This window comes from Indicator indicator, chromosome Z, assembly GCF_027791375.1.
Source record: "Indicator indicator isolate 239-I01 chromosome Z, UM_Iind_1.1, whole genome shotgun sequence".
Lineage (NCBI taxonomy): Eukaryota > Metazoa > Chordata > Aves > Piciformes > Indicatoridae > Indicator > Indicator indicator.
This window is the reverse complement of record NC_072053.1, coordinates 62,256,664-62,279,276: the sequence shown is the minus strand read 5'-3', so window position 1 is coordinate 62,279,276 and position 22,613 is coordinate 62,256,664. Positions and strand designations below refer to the sequence as shown.

At 39.1% G+C, this 22,613-nt stretch overlaps 1 protein-coding gene across 1 annotated transcript in view; it reads right to left on the bottom strand.

Annotated features, from left to right (window-relative positions):
* SLCO4C1 (solute carrier organic anion transporter family member 4C1) overlaps positions 1–22,613 on the bottom strand; it is a 35,473-nt gene that overhangs the window by 5,208 nt on the left and 7,652 nt on the right. The window contains exons 3-10 of the mRNA XM_054398025.1: positions 16,935–17,129; positions 14,462–14,558; positions 13,410–13,531; positions 12,602–12,717; positions 12,181–12,325; positions 8,661–8,856; positions 2,723–2,876; positions 289–476 (exon numbers count right to left, since the gene is read on the bottom strand). Coding sequence (XP_054254000.1) covers positions 289–476; positions 2,723–2,876; positions 8,661–8,856; positions 12,181–12,325; positions 12,602–12,717; positions 13,410–13,531; positions 14,462–14,558; positions 16,935–17,129 — 1,213 coding nt within the window. The remainder of the gene's footprint in view (positions 1–288; positions 477–2,722; positions 2,877–8,660; positions 8,857–12,180; positions 12,326–12,601; positions 12,718–13,409; positions 13,532–14,461; positions 14,559–16,934; positions 17,130–22,613) is intronic.

The window sequence follows — 22,613 nt, the reverse complement described above, 5'->3', positions numbered from 1 at the left end:
ATTAAACATTGGAATATTCTGCCTGGGGCAGTGGTAGAGTAACCATCCCTGGAAGTGTTTAAGCAATATGTGGACCTGGAGCTTAGGGACATGATTTCATGTTGACCCTTCAGTGCTGGGTTGAGGGTTGGACTGGATGATCTTTGAGGTCTCTTCCAACCAGATGTATTCTGTGAAATTCCTCACATACTCGTTTAAGTCTACACTCGAAAGCAAAACAAATGAGAATATTTCACTGATCTGAGTTTTCTCAAGAATGTTACCCACTTATTGGTCCAAAAACCATACCTGAGAATGGCCACAGTTGTTGGAGTAACAGCCATAAATGTAAAAACAATAGCGAAAAAGAAGACGGTCAGAAATAAAGGTAAAAATTTGCATTGCGTTGGACACTTCCCAGGGACAGCTTCATAGAGGAAATCTTCTAAACTATTTTCTCTTCTTGGTATCCCAATACAGGAACAGTTGTGATAAGTCTACAAATAATTTACAAAACAGCTCTTAGAATGACACTATGTGACAGTGATATGGTAAACATTCATTTGGTGTGCATCATACTAAATACAGTAACAAATTCTAGCTTTACAACATGGGAAACATACTGTTATGGACTGGAATAGTTCACTTCCTGACGATGTTGTAACCCTCGTTTTTAAGATTAGTTCAGCAGAACTGAATTGATCCAGCTTACCTGAACAAAAGCTCTTTTTGGTTTTGCGATCTCCATTTTGTGTGGAGCAAGTTTTAAGGCACAACTATAAAAACCACTTTAAATATTTCAGAGTTTGAGGCATGACTATATGCAGTGCACAATATTGTATAAGCACACCAATAAAGTGAATCATATTGAATCTTATTACGGACTGGTGAAGATAAGCACTAGTTACTGCACACAAGACAAGGCAAGATACAGTGTTCAAAACAAGATTTTTTGTATCAATATATGTAAAAAACTCTGGAAATACATAATTTCCACACTAATCACCTCTTCGACAATGTTATAAAGACATAAGTAGGTGTTATAAAGGTGTCAAAAAGTGGAGAGAGTAAATGTTCCCTCTTTCCCCATACAAGTGGTTTTATTTGCGAAGTGTAACTTCTGAACGAAGTGTAGCCAAAAGCTACAGTACCTTTACAACAGAAGATACCCTATATGGTTCTCAAAAGTAATTCTTACAATACTAAAATTAGCTATTGCTAACTGTAAGCTAAGTTTATCAACCAAAACTGCTGGTTATTTCTGTACAATTCAAAAGTTATAGTCCAAAGAACCTTTAAACTCTCTTGACTACTAAAAACTGTGTTTGCTCCCACAGTCTCCCCCATTACACACAGATGCGAGGGAAAGCAGCACAAAAAAAGAACTCTGGGTTGAGATAAGGAGTTCAATGAGATGACATGATATACAATTACTTTAGCTTATTTTGCAGTAAAGCACAGCAAAAGCAGAAGCAGCAACAGAATGACTTCCCCAACCCACAAAGTCCACAGCCAGCCCAGTGGAAAAGACCAACACCCCAAACCCAGAAACAGCAATTAGAAATAGTAAGCCTCTCCATGCCACAATATGAACTTCAAGTCCCATGATATTTTGCTCTAGCCAGCACTTTTATTTTGAAGCTGGCATGACATCAGCATGGTACTGAATATTCATGAGGAGATACAACTCAACCCATTACAAACTGTCACTTGAACCGGGCTCATTCTTTAGATTCACATCCACTGATGCCACTATTTCCTCAAGCCTTATTCTTCAAGCTTAGATAATACAAATTAAACTAGAATTGTAGCATAAAAATTGGAAACCACAACAGCTGAGATTCTTCAAAGACTGGCCAGTCTCAGATCACCTAGTTTAGCTATTAACAGGCTGGTTTTAAACCACATTCCACTTCACAGGAATAGACTTAAGCAGTAATGTACAGAAGCAATGTTGGACTGCTTTTGTAAGCAGGTGAACAAATTCAGTAGTTTTATGCTCTTAATTTAAATCCATTCGTGTTTGTTTTCAAAGAAAAAGCAAAGTGTGAAATTTTCACTGCAAGTAGCCAGTCTCCTACATTTTCTTCTATATAATACTTCCTCTCATTTAATCTTTTTCCTTTTCTGACCTAAAAAGTCCCTAGAGGCACCCCCTGGTTCAATTTGTCTACCTTTGGGATCTTCTTACTTCTCTGCTCAAGAATTTGTGTATTAGTAGAGGTAAGCATAGAAAGTCTCAGTTCTGGAAAGGTTTGATAATAACCAGCCACTTTCACATCTTATCATTCCTACATCAGGGGAAACTGGCATTCCAGGTTTGGAAACCCACAGAAGCAGGTTGTCATGCATACAATAAACTACTGTGTACTGCAATCCCGTAGTTTGCTAGGTGTAACTTACATTTGCATTGTGTTTTCAGTATATTTTGCATCAATCTGCTAAATCAGGAATCCTGTGTTAATATCGACTGTCATCAAGTAAGTAAATCTGATATTAACCTTCCACAACTGGAATATCTAAAATCATCTGTTCAGAGTATTGGACTCTCATGAATATCAACATTCATCCTACTTAGATGGGTGTTTCCAATCCACATAATTTTTTCTTGTAGTAACTACCATTTAACATTCAGAAATACTGCAATTTCCTGTCATCCTAAGGGAAGAATTATTTTAATATAGAATGCATTTTGCAAGAAACTAGAACAGACCATGTCAGCTATCTCTGTAGCTAAAAATACCTTTTTCCTGTTGTTAAAAAGTTGTGATGTGCATCCTCCGAAACAAGGAGAAAAGTACTGGACTTTATCTCTGCCACAAACTGGGTAGTACATAGAGAGCAAACATTGGCAGTTAGCGTTGCATGGTGCTGTTAAGTTATATAGCATGCCTGTTCTGAAAGGTAAAAGTTAATAAAGTACTTTAAATTACTTTTAATAAAGTAATTTAAAACTAGCAGTTATTTTAATAAGTAATGCAGTATTTATAAGAAAATAAACCTAAAAATAAAGTGATTTATACATTTAATTGTTTAAAAATAAACCACATTCCTAGAAGTTACAACTCTAGCAGAAATTCCCATTTATTCTGTACATAGTTGATTTTTGTGCTTCCTGAGATTATTCCTCTAATTTGCATTCACAAAATAGACAACAAAATTCTGTGTCTCAACCCAATTCTTACACCATCGCCTCCCTCCAACATGCTTAAACATTTGGTTTTCTTCAATCTACAGTTTTAAGGAAAAATGAAACAAGATTAAAAGAAATACTTAGTGTTGTTTATTCAGCAAACCTACTTCATTTTTACTATTTTTAACAACTCCTACACAGGCATCCAGCTTATTCCAGCACCATAAACTTATAAATTTGTAAAAGCTACTACTACATATTTTAGTCACTTATTCCTTTGTGGAAAGCAGTTTCAGAACTGGTACTATATTAGTGCCAGTAACAATTCTGATGCAGGTCACATATCAAACTACAACCCAAAATGTATTAGTGAATTAGAGAAAACTGAACACTGTAAGAACGGCAGGGCAGGAAGCTGAGATGGTGGAGCTGCTCTTTGTATGACAGTGACTGGAATGTATTGAGGGAAAAGAAGAAAAATTGAAATTGTATGACTAAGAATTAAGGGACAGGCTACTCTGGATGACATTGTAGTGGGTGTTTACTATAGCCCACCTGATCAGGAGATTGATGAGGCCTTCTACAGATAGCTTACAGTAGCCTCACAATCACATACCCTGATTATCATGGGGAACTTGAACCACACTAAAAACGTGCTGGAAAGACAACATAGCAAGGCACAACAGTCCAGCGGGTTCCTGCAGTGCATTGATGATAAGTTTTTGACACAGGAGGTGGAGAATCCAGCGAAGAGAGGTACACTGCTGGACATTCTGCTAAACGAACAAGGATTGTCTAGTTGGGGATGTGAAAGCTGGAGACAACCTCGGCTGCTGTGACCACAAGAAAGTGGAGTTTAGGATCATGCAAGAAAGTAGCAGGGCAGTAAGTAGGACTGAAACTTTGGACTTCAGGAGAGCCAACTTTGACCTCTTCAGAGATCTGCTTGGAGAATCCTATGGGTTAAGGCTCTAGAAGGTGGTGGTGGTGGGGTGCAAATTCAAGCACCAAGATTAAGATTGGTACATCACTATGACTAAAGTCAAGCAGGGGAACACAAAGACAAGGAGCTTCAAAAATCTGAAACACAAGAAGGAAGTTCACATTATGTAGAGAAAGGGACTGGGCACTTGGGAAAAAATAGGAATGTTACCAGAGTATGTAAGGCTGCAACAAGGAAAGCTAAAGCCATCTTTGAATTAAATCTGGCAAAGGATGTTAAAGAAAGAAAAAGGACAGAAAGACAGGCTCTGTATGTACATCAGTAGGAAAAGGAATACCAGGCAAAATGAGGGCCTACTCCTGAATGAGGTGGGTGACCTAGGAAGAGAGGTTACAGAGAGGACAGGTCCTGAGTGTCTTTGCTTCAGCATTTACTATTAAGGCCAGTCCTCAGTCCTTTGAGGTAAGAGAGAAAGTCTGAAGGAAGACTCCCCTTTAGTCAAGGAGTACTGGGTCAGAGATCACCTAGACAAGCTGGAAATACACAGATCCATGGGTCCCAATGGGATGCACCCACAAGAGCTAAAGAAAGTGGCTAAGGTTACTGCTAAGCCACTCTACCATTTTTGAAAGGTCGTGGAGAACAGGGTTGCCACCTGAGGACTGGAGGAATGCCAGCATCACTCCAATATTTACAAAGGGCAAGAAGGAGAACCCAGGAAACCGCAGGGCAGCCAGCTTCAGCTCTATCCCTGGAAAGGTCATGGAAGAGCTCATTCTGGAGTGCATCTCTAAGAACACGGAAGAAAAGATTATAGGAATAGTCAGCATGGATTCACAAAGGGAAAAAATCAAGCTTGATCAAATGGATAGCATTCTGTGATGGTGTGACCATCTGATAGATGAGAGAGCAACTGCTCTACCTCAGTTCTGGCAAGGCTTTTCACACTCTCTCCCGCCTCACAGGTAAGTTTAGAAAGTATGGGTTAAACAAGTGGACGGTGAGGTGGACTGAGAACTGGCTGAATGACAGAGCGTAGAGCATTGTGATCAAGGTCTACTTGTAGGTCTAGGGTTAGGGGTGTTCCCTAGGGGTGAATATGGGGTACAGCCTTGTTCAGCATATTCATCAGTGACTGATGAAAGAAAAGAGTGCAGCAAATTTGCTTACAATGCAAAACTGGGAAGGGTGGCTGACACGCCAGAAGGCTGTGCTCCAATTCAGTGAGACCTGGATGACTGGAGAGTGGGGCAGAGGTGAACCTCATGAATTTCATCAAGGGCAAGTGTAAAGTCCTTCACTTGGGGAGGAATAAAACTCATGCATCAGTATAGGTTGGCCTGCTGGAAAGCAGGTCTGTGGAGAAGGACCTGGGAGTGCTGGCAGATAACAAGTTCATTGTAAGCTAGCAATGTGCCCTCATGGTCAAGCAGGCAAATAACCTTCTAGGGTGCATTAAAAAGAATGTGGCCAGCAGGTTCTCTTTCCCCTCTACTTTGCCTTGCTGAGGCCAAACCTGGAGTACTGTGTCCAGTTCTGGGCTCCCCAGTTCAAGAGTCAGTTCAAGGGACAGGGCACTACTGGAAAGAGTCCAACAGAGGGCCACAAAGATGATTAGGGGACTAGAGCATATCTCCTACAAGGACAGGCTGAGAGACCTGCAGCTGTTAAGCTTGAAAAGGAGGAAGATGAGAGGGGATATTGGAAATATATATAAATAAAGGGTGGAGATTGTGAGAATGGGGCTGGGGTCTTCCCAGTGGTTCTCAGTGATAGAAGCAACAGGTGCAAAATAGAACACAGGAGGTTTCACTTGACCTTAAGAAGAAACTGCTGTGAGGGTGATGAAGCACTGGCATAAGCTGTCCAGCGAAGGTTATGGAGTCTCCCTTCATGGAGACTTTCAAAATCTGGATACGTTTCTATGCAACCTGATCTAGGCATACTTGTGTTAGCAGGAGAGGTTGGACTACATGAGGTTCCTTTCAGTCCCTACTGCTCTGTGAAACACTTTTTTTATAATGGTTACTGAGTGGAGACAGTTATTTCAGGACTGATTAATTCCAAATTGCTGTAGATAAAAGGTCTTCAACAACAGTTACATTATGTAACTGCCAAAGTTATGCATAATTATTAAATAAAAGTTAGCTGTATTTAAATTAGGAAGAAAAATTCAGCTGTACCTTTTGTGAGCTGTTCTTTAAGGATCATAGGAGTTGGTAGGAAATACAGATAGCTTCATATAACTGTTTTATGTACCACCTCTTCAGTATTCAATTGCTATCCACAGATACTTATGCTCAGTGTATAACTATAAACTTCCTATAACCAAAGCCTGCATCCTAGTTTTCATAGATCTGAAGTGTCCATAGCAATCTTAAAGCTAGTGCTTTTTCAGACACTGAAACAGAGCCATGTTTTATATGTCAAATGTCAACACTGGCTTTTGAATATATTCTCAACTGATACAGAAAGCTGTAAATAAGAAGTCAGCATAAGCACTAACTTGGGCTTTAATAAAGTTCATTTGTTTTCCAGTCAGCAGTGAATGAAATTTGGTTTATTCATTTTGTGTGACTTCTGAGAAAGGAAACAAATAAATGATAAGTTATCATGGCATTAAATATTTACTCTGTTAGAGAACTGGAAGCCTGACTGCCTTCTAGAAGTCACTAATGCCTCCAAGCCATCTAAACTTCTATCCTGTCAACCTAAGGCTATTAATCCTAACTCATTTACCTAAAAGAGAAACCTGAAAAATATCTGGTTAGTCCTCTCGTGTCACTCTCTCTTTTGGGGTAAACTTTGTTATTTGTTAGTTACGTTTAAGTCAATGATTCACTTAAAGGGCCAAGGAAAATTATTAGTCTTCATATTCTGTGACGCTTGTGCATTTAGTTGCCTGTTAGTGATTTTCCTGCTTCTACTTGGGTTTTTTTTGTGTTCATATTAAGTCACTCTTACGTAATAATAAGACACTATGTAACCCTAACTGCTGATTAGATGTGTACCATTTTTCCCTATAATTATATACTGGCTTGCATGTACATTAGCAGTGACAAGACTCCCCTCCAACCCATCTTCTGCGTTTTCATAGTGCACTTGTTGTGTCTTCCCCATCCTATTTAGGTGGAAATGTTGTCTTATGCATAGGAGCATAACTTATAGATTATGGTTTTGTAAAGACAGTGATACATCACCTGCTTCTAAAATGGGGTATTTGGGAAAAAAACAAAGTAGTGTTGGCAAGTAATTCACCCATTCGCACAGCAAATGACTCATGATTTTTTCAGATGGTAGCTAGCAGTCCCCAGCTCTCAGCATAGATCACTAGAGCTATTTTGCAAAGCAGTATCAGGCTTTTTGTTAGACCCTCAAATAGTTGGAGTCCACTCCAGCTCTATTAATTCATGACAGAAAAATTGACTATTTGAGAGGAAAATTGTGACATGACTAGATTCCTCCCTCCTGTTTTAAAACACTACTCATGCTATAGAACTAGTTAAGAACTACTAAAACTACAGTACTACATAAAACTGTGAGAATCGAAACATTATAATCCTAGTTAATTCCTTAATATAGCATGATTGCTTTACTATTTTATATAACATAGTGCCAGTGGGGGTGTTTTGATTACATACATTCAATGCAGAATTTTAAAGAAGTGGACCTAGAAACCCATTCTGTAAAGAATGTTTATCCTTGCAGGTATTTTTAATCTTGCTTCATTTTTACCTTCACTTTTCTGACTTCTCAATGGCTTACTGGTTTCCAGAGAAAGCTTTATTCACAACAGGAGAAACATTCCTCCTATACTATTTATTACAACGACTAAAAATATCTAAGAAATAGTGATAGACTGCATTCTCATTAGGAATGAGAATTGTGCTGTTTAAAGGGAAAGTATGTATTATTTAAAGAAATCTTTTCCTATACACATTAGCCAAATCTTTTCTATATCATGTTTCAGGTAACCATGTCATTTCATCTATTTTATTCTTCAACTTGGGTCACTGAACTACATTCTATTTGCATTGCTTTTCTACTTCTACCAGACATTTAACCAGATAAAAAGAAAGCCTCTTTTGTAAATGGGAAGACTAGATGTGCTAGAACCTGATGCTATAATAATGGCTTCACTTTTCTAGGGAAATACCTGCAATCACTTTAACCTGCAGTGCACCTTAGTGCTCTCATAAAAATCATTGTACATAGTAGATTTCTTCCAGGACAAAACTGTCCAGATTATGAAGAGTTGGTTATTAAAACAAGATACAAAAGATATGCTAATTTTACAGAGATGTAAAATTAGTTGTAGTCAACATCACATAGTCAATACCATGGCTGTTACACCTAGAATGGCTAGACAGGCTAATATTTTTTTTTGTTGTAAGCAAGGCTAGCCTGCTCAAAACAATTTGAAGGCATTACATAATTACGCTTTCTTAACGATCAGGATTCCAAGAACAAATTTCTAAGTTTCCATAAAACATTTCCATTTCATACATCAAGGCAAAATATAACATTTTTAAAGGTTTTTACTTTGTGATATAGCTTATTTTTAATATTAATACCAAGTTCAAGAGTGCATTAAAATATATTTACCCATTATATGTTTCAGAGACACCTGCAAAAGGTTCATTCCCACATTTAGCAAACAAAAACACTGTGTTCAATAGTAGGCCTGCTGAGCAAGAGCCTATCATGAACTTGATTATGCTTTTGCAGTCCATTTTGCACCGAGAAACCAAGATGCCACTTATGATTTGGCCTAGTGCTGCTGCTGGAATTAATACAAGTCCTAGAGGAAAAAAGATACCAGCAATTACACAAAAATGCAAAATATTTAGTGAAACAACTTAGAATATGATTTATTCTTAACATGAAATTGCAACAGTATGTTAAGATGCAGTCCATGTGACCTAATTTTCAAACTCTTCTAACACAATCTCATTAATTTATGCTACACTTAAATTATCTGTAACCTTTCCACAGAAGTTCAGCTTGACAGCACAATGTGTAGCTGTCCAAAACTCAAGCTCAACATAGCAAAATTAGATTACTTCAGAGTACTACATACTTGGCCTTGTTAAACCTCATACAGTCGATGTTAGCTGACAGACCCAGCCTATCCGTATCACTCTGCAAAGCATCTGTGACCTTGAGCAGATCAACATTCCTGATCAATCTAAGTGTCATCTTCAAACTCACTGAGGGTGCACTTGATTCTATGGGAGATACTGTCAAAGGCTTCACTAAAGTCCATGCAGACAACATCACAGCCTTTCCTTCATCCACCAGGAGGGATACCTGGTCATAGAAAGAAATCTGATTGGTCAAATAGGACCTGCCTTTCATGAACAAATGTGGCTGGGGTGATCCCATGGTTATCCTGCACATGCTGTATGAGTGCACTTAGAATGAACAGTTTCATAATCTTTCCCTGTATCAAGGTCAGGCAGAGAGGCCTGTAGTTCCCTGAATCCTCCTTCTGGCCCTTGTTGTACATGAGCATCACATTGGCAAGCCTCCAGTTGTCCAGATCCTTCCCTGTCAACCAGGATTGCTGATAAACAGAGAGTGGCTTGGTAAGCTTTTCTGCCAACTCCCTCAGCAATCTTGGGTGGATCCCATCTGGTCACTAACTGCTTCCTCCTGGAATATAGGGGGTTTATTCTGCTCTCTGTCCCTATCTTTCTGCTCAGGAGGCTGAATACCCTGAGCATAACTGGTCTGACCATTATGGACTGAGGCAAATAAGACATTAAGTGTCTTGGCCTTGTCCATATCCTTGGTGGCAATGTTCCCCTTGGCATCAAATAAAGGGTGGGGAATTCTCCTTGGCTCTCTTCTCGTTGTTAATGTGTTTGTAACAACCTTTTTTATCATCTCTTGAAATAGTGGCCAGACTGAGTTCTAGCTGGACTTCTGCCTTTCTGATATTCTCTCTGCATGACCTAACAAGATCTCTGTACTCTTGAGCTGCCTGACCCTTCTTCCAAAGGTGGTAAACTCTCCTTTTTCACCTGAGTCCCAGCAAAACGTCCATGCTCAGCCAGGCCTGTCATTTTCCCTGCCTGTTCATCTTAGCAACACATGGGGACAGCCTGCTCCCACACATCTAAGACTTTCTTGAGCAATGTCAAACCTTCCTGGACCCTTTGCCCTTCACGGCTGTCTCTCAAGGGACTCTCTCAACCAGTGTCCTGAATAGGCCAAAGTGTGCCCTCAGGAAGTCCACGGTAGTGGTCTTGCTGACCCTCTCTCTCCTCACTTGACCAAGAATCGAGAACTCTATCATTTCATGGTTGCTAAGCCCAAGACAGCCTCCAAACACCACATCTCCCACCAGTCCTTCTCTCTTTGTAAACAGCAGGCTTTAGTAAGGCAGCTCCCCTAGTAGGCTTGCATACTAGATGTCAGGAAGTTATCTTCCATATATTCAAGGTACCTCCTCTCTGTTTCCTCTCTGCTGTGTTGTATTTCCAGCAGACATTCAGTAAGATGAAGTCCCCCACTGAAACAAGGGATGGGGATTGTTAGACTTCTGCCAGAAGCTCATGGAATGCTTCATCTGTGGACTCTTCATTCTGGCTGGGTGATATACAACAGACTCCCAACAGCATACCAGCCTTCTTGGCCTTCCCCCTCATCCTTACCAATAAGCACCCAACCTTGCCTTCACATTCATTGAGGTCTACACAATCAAACCACTCCTTCGCATACAGTACCACTCCACCACCTCTCCTTCCCTGCCTATTCCTTCAGAAGAGTTTATAGCCATCCATTGCAGCACTCTGGTCATGACAGCCATCCCACCATGTTTCTCTGATGGCAACTGTGTTATAGCTATCCAGCTGCACAATCTCTTCCATCTCCTCTGGTTTGTTTTCCATGCTGCATGCATTTTTGCAGATGCATTTGAACTGGACTATCGATTTCATACCCAGTATTGCCATGCCACCTCTAGGCTCATCTCTGTTGAGCTTGGTTTTATTCCCTTTCCCCTTCCAACCTAGTTTAAAGCCCTCTTGATGAGTCCTTTTTCCTGGTGACAAGAGGGTAGGGGATCCTCTGCTTCTTGGAGTCCGTCTGCTGCCTTTGCCTCAGGTAGAGTAAGGTGTGATTCCACCAATCTATTTTGTTATCACACTTCCTCATACTCCTTAAACTCCCTACTTCCTCTTTCAGCTCTGTGACCTGGCAGAGATCACTCACCTGGTCACACCACACACAGGTGTTCTCTGCTGCCATCTGGTAGGAATGACAGGCTTAAGCACTCCCTTGCAGCTGTAAATCTATACAGCTGCATGTTTGTGTGGTGACTCCATCTGAGTCGTCACATTCCTTCTGGCAATGCCTTTTGGCCATGCAGTAGCTATAGCTGGGTCCTCTGATGACCTCTGCTGAGTTTGCCTCTCAATCCAGGATGAGGACCAGTTTACACCAACTGAACTTATCTCCTCAACTGACAGAGCTCTCAGCACCCTGTGTGACCCTACCTTGAGCAGCTCTTTGTTTCTCCAATACTCATCATTTCATAGCCTTCCCTTGTTCTATTTATTATTTCTGCATATCACATAATAGGAATAAATGACAGTAAGCTATAGAAGCAGTTACACAATTTCATAATATATCCTGATTAGTCAATTTACTGTAAGCTACCCCACTGCAACATTATGGTAGAATTAAAGAAGTTAAGACTAAGCTAACCCTTTACTTGCAGTAAGTGCTCTTTTGCAGCTGCCCTTCATCTTGCTTCCTTTAGTAAGTGCTAAAGCTTAAAGTAAGTGCTCCTTCAGCTGACTTTAAGAGAGGACAGATAAATATTTTTCACCAAGAACAACTAAAAGCATAAATTTGTGCCAGCTACATACAGAAGTCTCATACTTCCCTGAGCAAATACCCAATCTTTTGAACCTACGTAGAAGTAGATTTGCATCCTTGATGAACCCAATAGTTCACAGGACAGGTAAGAATAATACCAAAATACTGTTTCTGCTGTTAAAGATAGTTTTCATATGAGTATATCCACAAATACCCCAAACAAGATGTGTATATATGCTTCCACAATATATTGCTCAGCACAATATAACTAAGATTTAAAAATCAAAAGCCACATTACCTCCAAGAGTTGCTGAAAAACTTGATGTCTTTCCAAACTGATTTTCTATAAACTTTGGTAGAAATGTGGCAAAGCCAGTGGCAACTAAAGCTTCCGAAGAACTGGCTAGTATTAGACTCATAAGCACTGGATTCTTCAACAATATCTATTGGGGGAAATTAGTGTAACAGGAAATTATTTCACTGTAGTACCATGTAAACTAAAACTCACTATATTTTAAAGCAGATACTGTCATGTGGAACTTCATTTATGTTTTTATTACCATAGGGATCAACAAAATGAACATGCATTAAATTACTCTGGAGACTTCGCTACCACAACATAAAGAGACAATCACCTTTCTCAACATATGTATTACCTGAAAAAAAATGATATAATTTCTCAAAGTACATCTGTTTTAGTAAATTCAAGATTTCCTTACCAGGAGAGCCACAGGGAAGTCTTTAATACTTTTTCCAATATTTTTGGTCTCAACAAGCCCCTCACTTCCATCATTATGAGTTTCAGAGATTTTTTCAGCCTGTATTTTTGCTGTTCCTATAAACAGGCATATTTATTGATAATGGAAATACTGAATACTTTTGCTCTTAAAGTCATGAAAAGCATGAAAGTGTTTCACTTTGTTGGAAAAATAAGTTCAGGAATTTAAAGTCTTATCGAGTATTACACAGATATTGATCCACAAAAGGATCAATAATGTATTGCTACAGAATGAATTTGATTAAAAGCATCATGTTTTCATTGGAAGGCCTTGGCTGCACAGAGATATTATGAGGAATATCCCAAGAATTTCAGACTATCCTGAACCCCATTCTAGTTTGCTGGTTTGGTTATTTGTTTTCCCAAATCATTCCCCCAGTTCCCCACTTCCTTGTTTCTTCTCCACCATCATTTCTATTTCCAGAAAAAATCTTGTTGGGTAACATAGCAGCTTTAAACACAGGACTTTAAACACAGTCCTGGGTGCTTAGCTGAAAGCATCTTCCAAACTTTTACCATCCATTTCCATGTTCTATCTGTTTCCAATCCTACTGTACATCATTATGTACACAAGATCCACCCCCCCATCTGCCTTGTTTTAAGTGCTTCATATTGGAAACAAGGTATTTATCAACTGTGTTTGTCTAAAATCTAGTAACTGAGAAACAGATACTCAGTCCAGTAGTCTATAACCCACAAGTACAAACAAATATCTCTTCCAAGGTAGCCCATTGTTGTTCAACATTTACCTGGTAGGTGTTTTGGAAAGCATGAGAAAGGTATTATAAGAAGCCAAATGGAAAAAAAGCATGCAAGAAATGCTATCCACCATGCTCCAAGCCAACGTGGGTCATCTTGACTCATCATTGCACTGGAAAAAGTTTGGAAAAAGCAGGTTTACCATTCACATACTCAAATATGTTATTTCAGGTATCAGTGAGTCAGAATTACTTTTTTTTTCTTTTAAGACTGATTTAATAAAAAAAACTTAGAATATTGTAATTTTCTTGATTAGTATATGTATTAATTTCTTGTTTTAAGTGCATTCATTAGCTTTATTATGATAATATTGTATTCTACCAAATACAGCTTTCAATTCATTAGTCAAATTCATTCTGATTTAACTACAGTGACTATTTGGCTTTCATTTCAAGGTCCTGTAGCATTATTTATATATTACAAAAGGTATTTTTAGAAGGTATTAGAAGGTATTCATAGCCAATGAGTTATGTGAAAACCAATACAGAAGTCCAGAATGCCATTGCCTTTTTCCAAAGTCCTTAAAACATGAGAAATAAAAGGTTAAATAAAATTTTTGGTTTGGATAGTAGAACAGTTTATAACATTATTTTTTGAACAGTTGCTTATTACTCAACTGGTAATGTTTTTTTAGCAAGCTCTTCTCCAAGAGCTAAGGAGCGATACCCTTCACTCATACCACACCTCAGGGAAGCTTTCTGGTATAATAATTTACAATAAATTAATAGTTGTAATCTAACCCTGCATAAGTAGCTAAACAAAGGACAAAGCAGTCTTAATAATCAGTCTTAAAATGGCTAATATCTCAAAAAACTAGAACTAAGTATTCACACTACAGAGAAACTTTCACATTGAATGGAATGACTACTCACTGTGCTAAGTCAGTCACTTGGCAGATGCCGCGAATGCCACTTGTTACCATGTTAAAGGAGCTCCTTTCCTAACAAAAGCTTTCACTCCCTCACATAGAGAAAAGCCAAATGTTTTAATAATAATTATTAGGAAAAGAAAGCCGAAAGTGTAAGATTCAGTTGTATCTTGCCTTTCTGGGATCTGGATATCAATATAAATATTAAGCAGCTGCCCTCCTAAGACATAGCCAATAGCAGGACCCAACAGTGACATGGCATAGCCAATTCCTAGAAGAGAAAACACATAACGTTCACCACACATTTTAAAAGCTTTCTTTTAAAAGAATTCCCTAATGCAACTTCAGACCACATGCTTCCTGTAATTCAACCTGTTCCTTTACTGTCATTGCTTCAACTACAGCATGTAGAAAACAAAACTTGTACTTGTCACTCAACAAGAAAATGTGCAGCTCATTACAATCTGCGGCTTAGAGGTTCAGCAAAAGACACTTCACTGACAGCATCTCTGTGCAATATTCAATAGCCTTTTGCACACCTTGTGCCTATCATCACAAGCAGCTTGTGAAAAAATTAAGCAAGATTGTTACAAGCATCATGGCCACAATCTTTAAGAACCTGCTTATTTTTATTTTGAGTCTTAAGTTGATATGTAGATCTGCTAAGACCAGAGCCAGGGTTCCATTTAAACTTCTGACTAGAGCAGTAGCTGCCATGAGTTCATTGAGAACTCAATCATATGCGCTTCAAAACCAAAATTGCAGGTGTAACCATATTCTTCCAAAGAGCCATTTATGTCTCTCCATTTTTCTGGCCTTAGGGGACAATTTTCTCAATGTTGCAAGTCTCCCTGTCCCACCAGCTACGTTTCTGTGGTACCTCAGCTCTGCTGTCAGGAACACTGTTTCTTCAAACAAAGGCTTGCAACTAATAGTTAACTAGATCCTGTCTGAGTAATTGGTAAAACATGTGTCCTTACTGCTGATATTCTATGCTTTCCCCCAGGCTGACAAATCTTGATGTCTTGTTTGTCACCACAGTGCCTAAATATTGTGTATTTACTATTATTTCACCCTCTTAATGGCAAGAAAGAATGATGGAAGGGGTGTGGAATGTTAGGAAAAGGGCAAGATGAGGGGGAGACACAAAAGGGAACATTTCAGTATCAGCAAGGCAAAATAAATACCAAGTTGACATATTCCAGATTTTCCCATATTTCAAAAATAATTACATACAGGATTTGAATTAAGTCCACCTCATTCTACTGAACTTCAAATCTAGCTTATAAAGCACCTGTTTCCTCTGATAGACCATTCAGTCTAAATTAGTGTTTGGAATTGCTTATTTTTTCATTGACTTTAGATGCAGAGGACTTAGTTCAGCATGAGCAGAGCAATTCTCATTAAAATGTACCCAGTTTCAGACATGAAAACTATCAACATATGAATTGCAAACTTATGGTTTAAGATGCTGCCAGCTATTTACAGACACTAGCAGCAAGGTTTTGGTTTGGTTTGGTTTTTTTCCCTGCCTTAGGTAGAGCAACACAATGTATTTCAAGAAAAAGAATTATGGCTTAAGGTAGCTACCTACCCACTCGGTTGCATTCCAGTCTGTTATATTTAGCAGAACAGCTGTCCAAAGGTTGCACAAACATTATTGTATGTGTCTGTTACATTTTAAGCATGAACACTCACACCATTCTCCTGAGTTTTCAGACCACTGAATCATGCAGATAGCTCCAAATTTGTTCTTTTTATTTCAATGGCATCACAATAAAGTATAAGAGTTTTCTCTCTCAATATAAAGCAACAGCAAATATAAAAGCTGTCTGTATTATTTTTTACCATATGCAACCATTTCATTTGTTGGTATCAAAGTAAGTAGCTTGCCCCAAACAGTTAAGCAACAACTGCAAGCAAACAGGTGATGATTTCAATTTTGACCCCTAAAACATGGATTTTGCTTACACCTAAAATAGATAAAATAGGAAATACCTTCATACCCATAGAAAACACACTTAGGCTATAACAGACTTGTGAGTAAAAATGTACTGTGCTGACTGGAAAGATTAAAAACCACTGCTAAAAAAATTAGTATTCATTAGCTTTCAAACAATTGAGGAAAGACACTTGCAGTATTTCCTCCTGCAGTGACAAATTTGTATGTGGCATGAGAACTGCACTGATCACAATATGCACAGGAATGTCCCTGCACTGAGAGGACAGCCTATTGTCAGAAGGAAAATAAATAAAACTGTTGAAGGATACAGTAACATCTGGCTACTGACTTGATATACAGTAGTCTTCCACACCTGTAACACTAAAGAAAATTTTACTGCAACTTAATGTTGTTCACAGGTAGACTACATTAAGTGGTTACACTTAATTGCTGTCATTTATTGACATGAAAAAAAGGCAGGAGAGGTATGCAAAGTCATCTTACCATGCTCTACAAATTAACTATTTGAAAAGACTTGATACAGCAGACTAATACCTAACTTTCATAGTAAATGGTGCAGAAACACTTTATGCAGAGAATTAATCAATGACAAACTGATTTAGTAAGAGGCATTGATAAAACATTTAGAAACATTGCTTTCTATGATCTATCCAGACAAGCGTTATAAATGGTTTTAAAAGTTACCTATATAAAGGGAAGACTTGTGTTTTGGGACACTATCATCAATAAAAGCTGTTCCCAGAGTATAGAGTGGAGTTCCTCCAACTCCCAGCAGCAGCTGTCCCAGGATAAAGACATACAAGTAGTTGGAAAGTGAAGACTTTGTGCTGGCACTGCAAGTGAAGTTAGCAGAGCTTGTTCCTGGAATTTGACATATGTCTGAAACACAGAGACAAGCACGAACTTAAAATTCTGTTACCCAACTCACCACAGTCCAACTCAAGAAAATCTTGCACTGAGAGCTAAACTCCATATGAAGTACTGTTAATGATAAGCTCCCACTTTAATTTTCAGATGTACTAATATACGTATCCTATATGACATACCTTACTAAAAGGCTTTGATTTGTTGAACGCTTTATTAACCAGATGCATGAAAAAATTACCTCACATGGTAATTCAACAGATCAGTGAATACTCTTAGGTACTAGACATTTCATTTTGTTCTTGTAAACTTACGATTCCACGAAGCACTAATAACAATTTCTACTCCAAAATGACAGAACAGCCCGAACAACCTGAGGAAAGTTGGACTGCTAGACATGACTGCAGCTGTCAGTCATAACCAAAGATAATCCTAGTTTCTCATGCTGTTTTGAGATGTTTCCCTAAAAGACACACACAATTACTACAGAAGCAAGCATGTTCAGGGTTAAATTGTTCTTTTAGATCACATACTGGAACAATGAAGAAAGAGATTTCTAATTCAGATGAAACACCCTAGATGAAACATAAAACATAAGAGTGTAGGCAGCTTTTGGCTCAAAAATAGCATCCTAGGCTAAATAAGCCTCATTGTAACTTTAAAACCCACATCTCCTAGCTGGATGACCATGCCACATGGACACACACACATTCCCCAACAGTCTGCCAAACACACACACATACAACCCCTAGGAAGAGGGAAAAGAGGATCTAGAGAAACGGAGTATGTTTTATCTTCTCCAGTTTTAAGTCACAAGACCAAAAAGAGGAGCATGGCTTTTCACAGGTTTTTCCACAGAACATACAATGCTACATAAGAAGATAAACCCATTAGTCTGATGGAAACAGGCCATAGTGAGCAAATATCATAGAATCAGAACTGGTGAGGTTGGAAGAGACCTTTGAAATCAAGTTCGACCACTGGCATAGAGCTTGTAATCCCACCAGTACTGCTAAACCACTGCCACTAAACTTTGTCCCTAAACACCACTTTCATTTGTCTTTTAAATACTTCCAGGCATGGTGACTCTGCTACCTCCCTGGGCAGCCTGCTCCAATGCTTGATAACCCTTGCTGTGAAGAAATTTTTCTCAATATCAAACCTAAACCTGCCCTGATACAATCTGAGGCTATTTCCTCTTGTTCTGTAACTTGCTGCATGTTGAGAAGAGGTTTACACCCACCTTGCTATAACTTCCTTTGAGGTACTTACAGAAGGCAAATGAGGTCTCCCCTCAGCCTCCTCTTCTCCAGACTAGAACAACCCCAGTTCCTTCAGCTGCTCCTCTTAAGACTTGTGTTCAAGGTCCTTCACCATTTTAGTTACTTTTCTTTGGACATACTCCAGCACCACAATGTGCTGTAAGGGTCCCAAAACTGCATATAGTACTTGGTATGTCCTCACCAGTGACAAGTAGAGGGGGACAGTCAGATCCAAAACCTGCTGGCCACACTATTCCTGATACAAGCCAGCCTACCATTGGCCTTCTTGGCCAGCTGAGCATACTACAGAATCATATTCAGCCAGCTGTCAATCAATATCCCTAGGTCCTTCTCTGCTGTGCAGCCCTCCAGATACTCTTCCCTGAGCCTGCAATGTTCCATGGGGTTGTGGCAACCCATATGTAGCACCCCACACTTGACCTTCTCAAATCTCATATACCAGTCTCAGTTCATCTATCTAGCCTGTCTGCACAGCCTCCCTGCCGTCCAGTAGATTGACATGCCCACCCATTCTGGTATCATCTGAAAACGTATTGAGGGTGAACTGAAATCCCTCATCCAGATCATTGATTAAAGATGCTAAACAGAACTGGTCTCAGTATTGAGCTCTGGGGAATACCACTTGTAACTGGTCACCAACTGGATTTAACTCCATTCTTACACAGTGTCTTCTTAAATGGTATCCAGCCCTCCTTGACTCCTCTGCCCTTCAGGACAGTATCCATGAACACACCAAAATCTGCACTACGGAAGTCCAAGGTGTCCATTCTGCTAACCCAGCTCCTTAATTCTCTGAGAACCGAAAACTATCCTTTTATGGTCACTACTCCCAAGACAGCCTCCAACCATTTACATCCCCCACAACTTCTTCCCTGTTAAAAAGCAGCAACTGTCTACTTCACCAGCTATGTCAGAAAGTTATTTCTGACATTTCTGGGAACCTTCCCTCTCTGCATTATTGTACGGCCAACAGACATATGGGAAGTTGAAATCTCCCACAAGAACAAGATTGTGAAGCCTCTCACAGCTGCTAATGGAGTATTCCCTCAGCCTCATCATTGTGATTGGGTGGTCTGTAACAGACTCTCACCATGGTAGCTGCTTTGTTGGCCTTTCCCTTGATTCTTACCCAGCAACCCTTGACTCTATCATCACTGTGACCAAGTATTAGACAATCATATCCCTCCCTGACATAAAGGGACACTCCACAAGCTCCCCTTCCTTACCTACCCCTTCTGAAAAACTGGAATCCATCAAGTGTAGCATTCTAGTCACAAAAGTTGTCCCACCATGTTTCTGTGATGGCTACTATGTTGTAGCTGTCGCACTGCACAATGGCTTCCAGTTTCTCCTGCTTGTTAGCCATGCTGCATGTGTTGGTATGGATGCACTTCAGCTGCGCTAATGGTCCTGTCACCTTTGTGGGGAGAGAGGCCCCAACTCCCTCCAGGCTATTCACAGACACTTCCATAGCAACTAATCTATCAATGCCTGTGTCTTGACACACAGATCACCATCACCCACCTCCACTGAGACAGTCAATTCCAAAAACTCACTAGCACATTGTCTCCCACAGGTATCAGCATGCTGCTTTCAGGCTTATCTCCAGCAAGCCCAGTTTCATCCCCATCGCCCTCCAACTCTAGATTGAATCCTGTTCAATGAGGCCTGCTAGCTCTCACCCCAGGATCCCTTTTTGCCCTCCATAACTGTCACCAACAGGCCTGCTATCTGAAAGGTATTTTCCTATCAGATGAGATAATGTTGTAATATGGTATTGAGAATTAATTTTTCTCAGTTTCTTGTACATTTAAGAACACTTTTTACCAATGCAAGCAAAAGGAAGCTTGTCCACACTTTAGGCTCACAAGACACAAAATGAAGTGCTTAGCACACAGCAAATACTTAAAGTGAACAGTCTAAATTTATGCTATAAATGCATCCAGAGGCTTTAGCATGCCTTCTTCCACAACAGTACTTCAGTGGTAGTGGTATCTTGTGGCACACAAGTGAACCAGTGTGGCACAGCAATTGGCCAATGTGGAGCAGTGGAAAAACCTCACTCAGAAGAGTAACTAAAATTTCACTCCTTTCCACTTATGAACAATCCTTATTTTAAAGCTATACTGCAGCTACGTGGGGAACTCTTATGAGTTACTACTCTGAAAATTAAAGTTTTCAGAATAAAATTCCTATTTATTTTTGTCTTTTTTTCAGTTTGCCTTTTTTTAAGCAATATTTCTTTTCTGCAGAAAATTGTCTTAAATCAGATTAACTTTGTATTATTTACAGATGCAACATCTAGAACTGACTTCAGAAGGACACAATGTCCCACAATACCTTGTTAATGTACATAAATTCATGTACAGCTAAGAAAGAGAATACACCTGCACTTGTAAATTAACTCCAGTATCTATTGGGCAAGTCTAAAACAGTACATAAATAGTATCCTTAAAACACACATCATTAAATGAATAATGCAGAGCAAGAAAACGTCATGAACAATGTAAAATTACACAAGTAGTGACTAATTTGAGATCTAGAAATACCTTTACAAAATAAGCAGAGTACCTATAGTAATGTCAATCAAATGGTCAGACTGTGGCTCTTTATGAATTCCCATCTTCACCCATGTCAATCCATAAGCCTGTATCACTGTGTAACTAATTGATTACAGTTTCTCTCCTTCAGTTTTCTAGTTCTTCCATTTGTATGCCCTATAAAATTTGCCCTGACATTGATATGAGAGATGTTTATCACACTATTATGTGGTTTTCAGAACCATATAATCAAAATTAAGAGAACCATCAGTATGGACTTCAATGCAATTATAATCCTTTGCAACAGCTACTAATCCCCCCACCCTTTTTCGTTTTTTTAATTCATCAAGTACACATGTACTTGCTGAGTAGAGTCACGGACCAAATATCTAACATAACATACTAGCCAAGAAGGCTGAACCAACTGTGAGATACTTTAGCAATTACACTGATCATAAGCAAGATAGGTAGAAACTAGTTTTACTCACATCTTAAGCTGCAGACGTATGTGAGGGGTTTTTATCTTCTAGGGGCAGGGTACAGTTTAAAGAGAGCTGTGAGGAGTGAGAAATAACAGCTTTGTTTCTACCTCCTTTTTAAACTTAAAAATCTGTCTTCCCTTTAAATCTTTAAACATGAATATATCAAAGGAAAACTAAGTTAAGTTTTTAAAGACAGATGTTACAGTACTACAGAATATCTAAGTGAAATAGAGAAGCAGTGAACAGCAGCACTATCCATTGTCTGACCTTCAGTTTCTTCAGAGAACAAAACCACCAGAAAATCCACATACACACTGGTGGTTCAAGACTAAAAAGTCAAATTAGAGGCTCATATCATACCTTATCACCACCCAAATACTAGTCTTCTACACCCCTTAATGTCCTTGGTTTGTTCTGGGAATGAAGATCAATACACTTCTACCTCTCTACCTCTCTAAGGAAGCCCCTCTACCTCTAAGATGATAAATGACTTATCCACCACTTGGGTTTCCAGAAATACAAAGAAATGAAGAAAAGTGTTCAAGTCACTCGCAATCTTCTCTGAGCACACCACTTACATTTCTGCTTAAATGACTAAGATTTGTTATTAACAGATATTTCTTTTTTTCCAAAGATATTGTTCATATCCTGTTACTAAAGAGACTCATGGAATAATCCAGGTTGGCAGAGACATCAGGGAGTGATGTAGTCCAAGTTCCTAATCCAGACAGTGTCAAAACCAGATGCAGACCAACCCCCCCAGAGATACTGATTGCACAGTTTATCTGGGTAATCTGTCCCAATGCTTGACTGTCTTCACCATAACGTTATCTTCTTCTACATCAAGTAAAGATTCCGTGAGGAGAATTAACTCCAGATCGGCCAAACCCAATACAATTGCACACTTGCTGTGACAGACATCTTTTACATATTTAAATGTGTTTCATTAAGATCCAAGATGGAAGTTCAGAATTATACCACTTCTAGCACCTGCAGTTTTTACAGTCCTTTGTACTAAGGGTAACCACATAGAGAATGGTTTCATTACAAGACAAACCGCTAGATGGAGCTCCCGACTTAAAAGATCACAATGTCTGGGACACTGATGAACCTATGCAACCTGTAGAAGTTACCAGAACAAACAGCTGGTTACATCTAGGTTACAAACTTCTATTAAGTCTTTATGGAGATTAG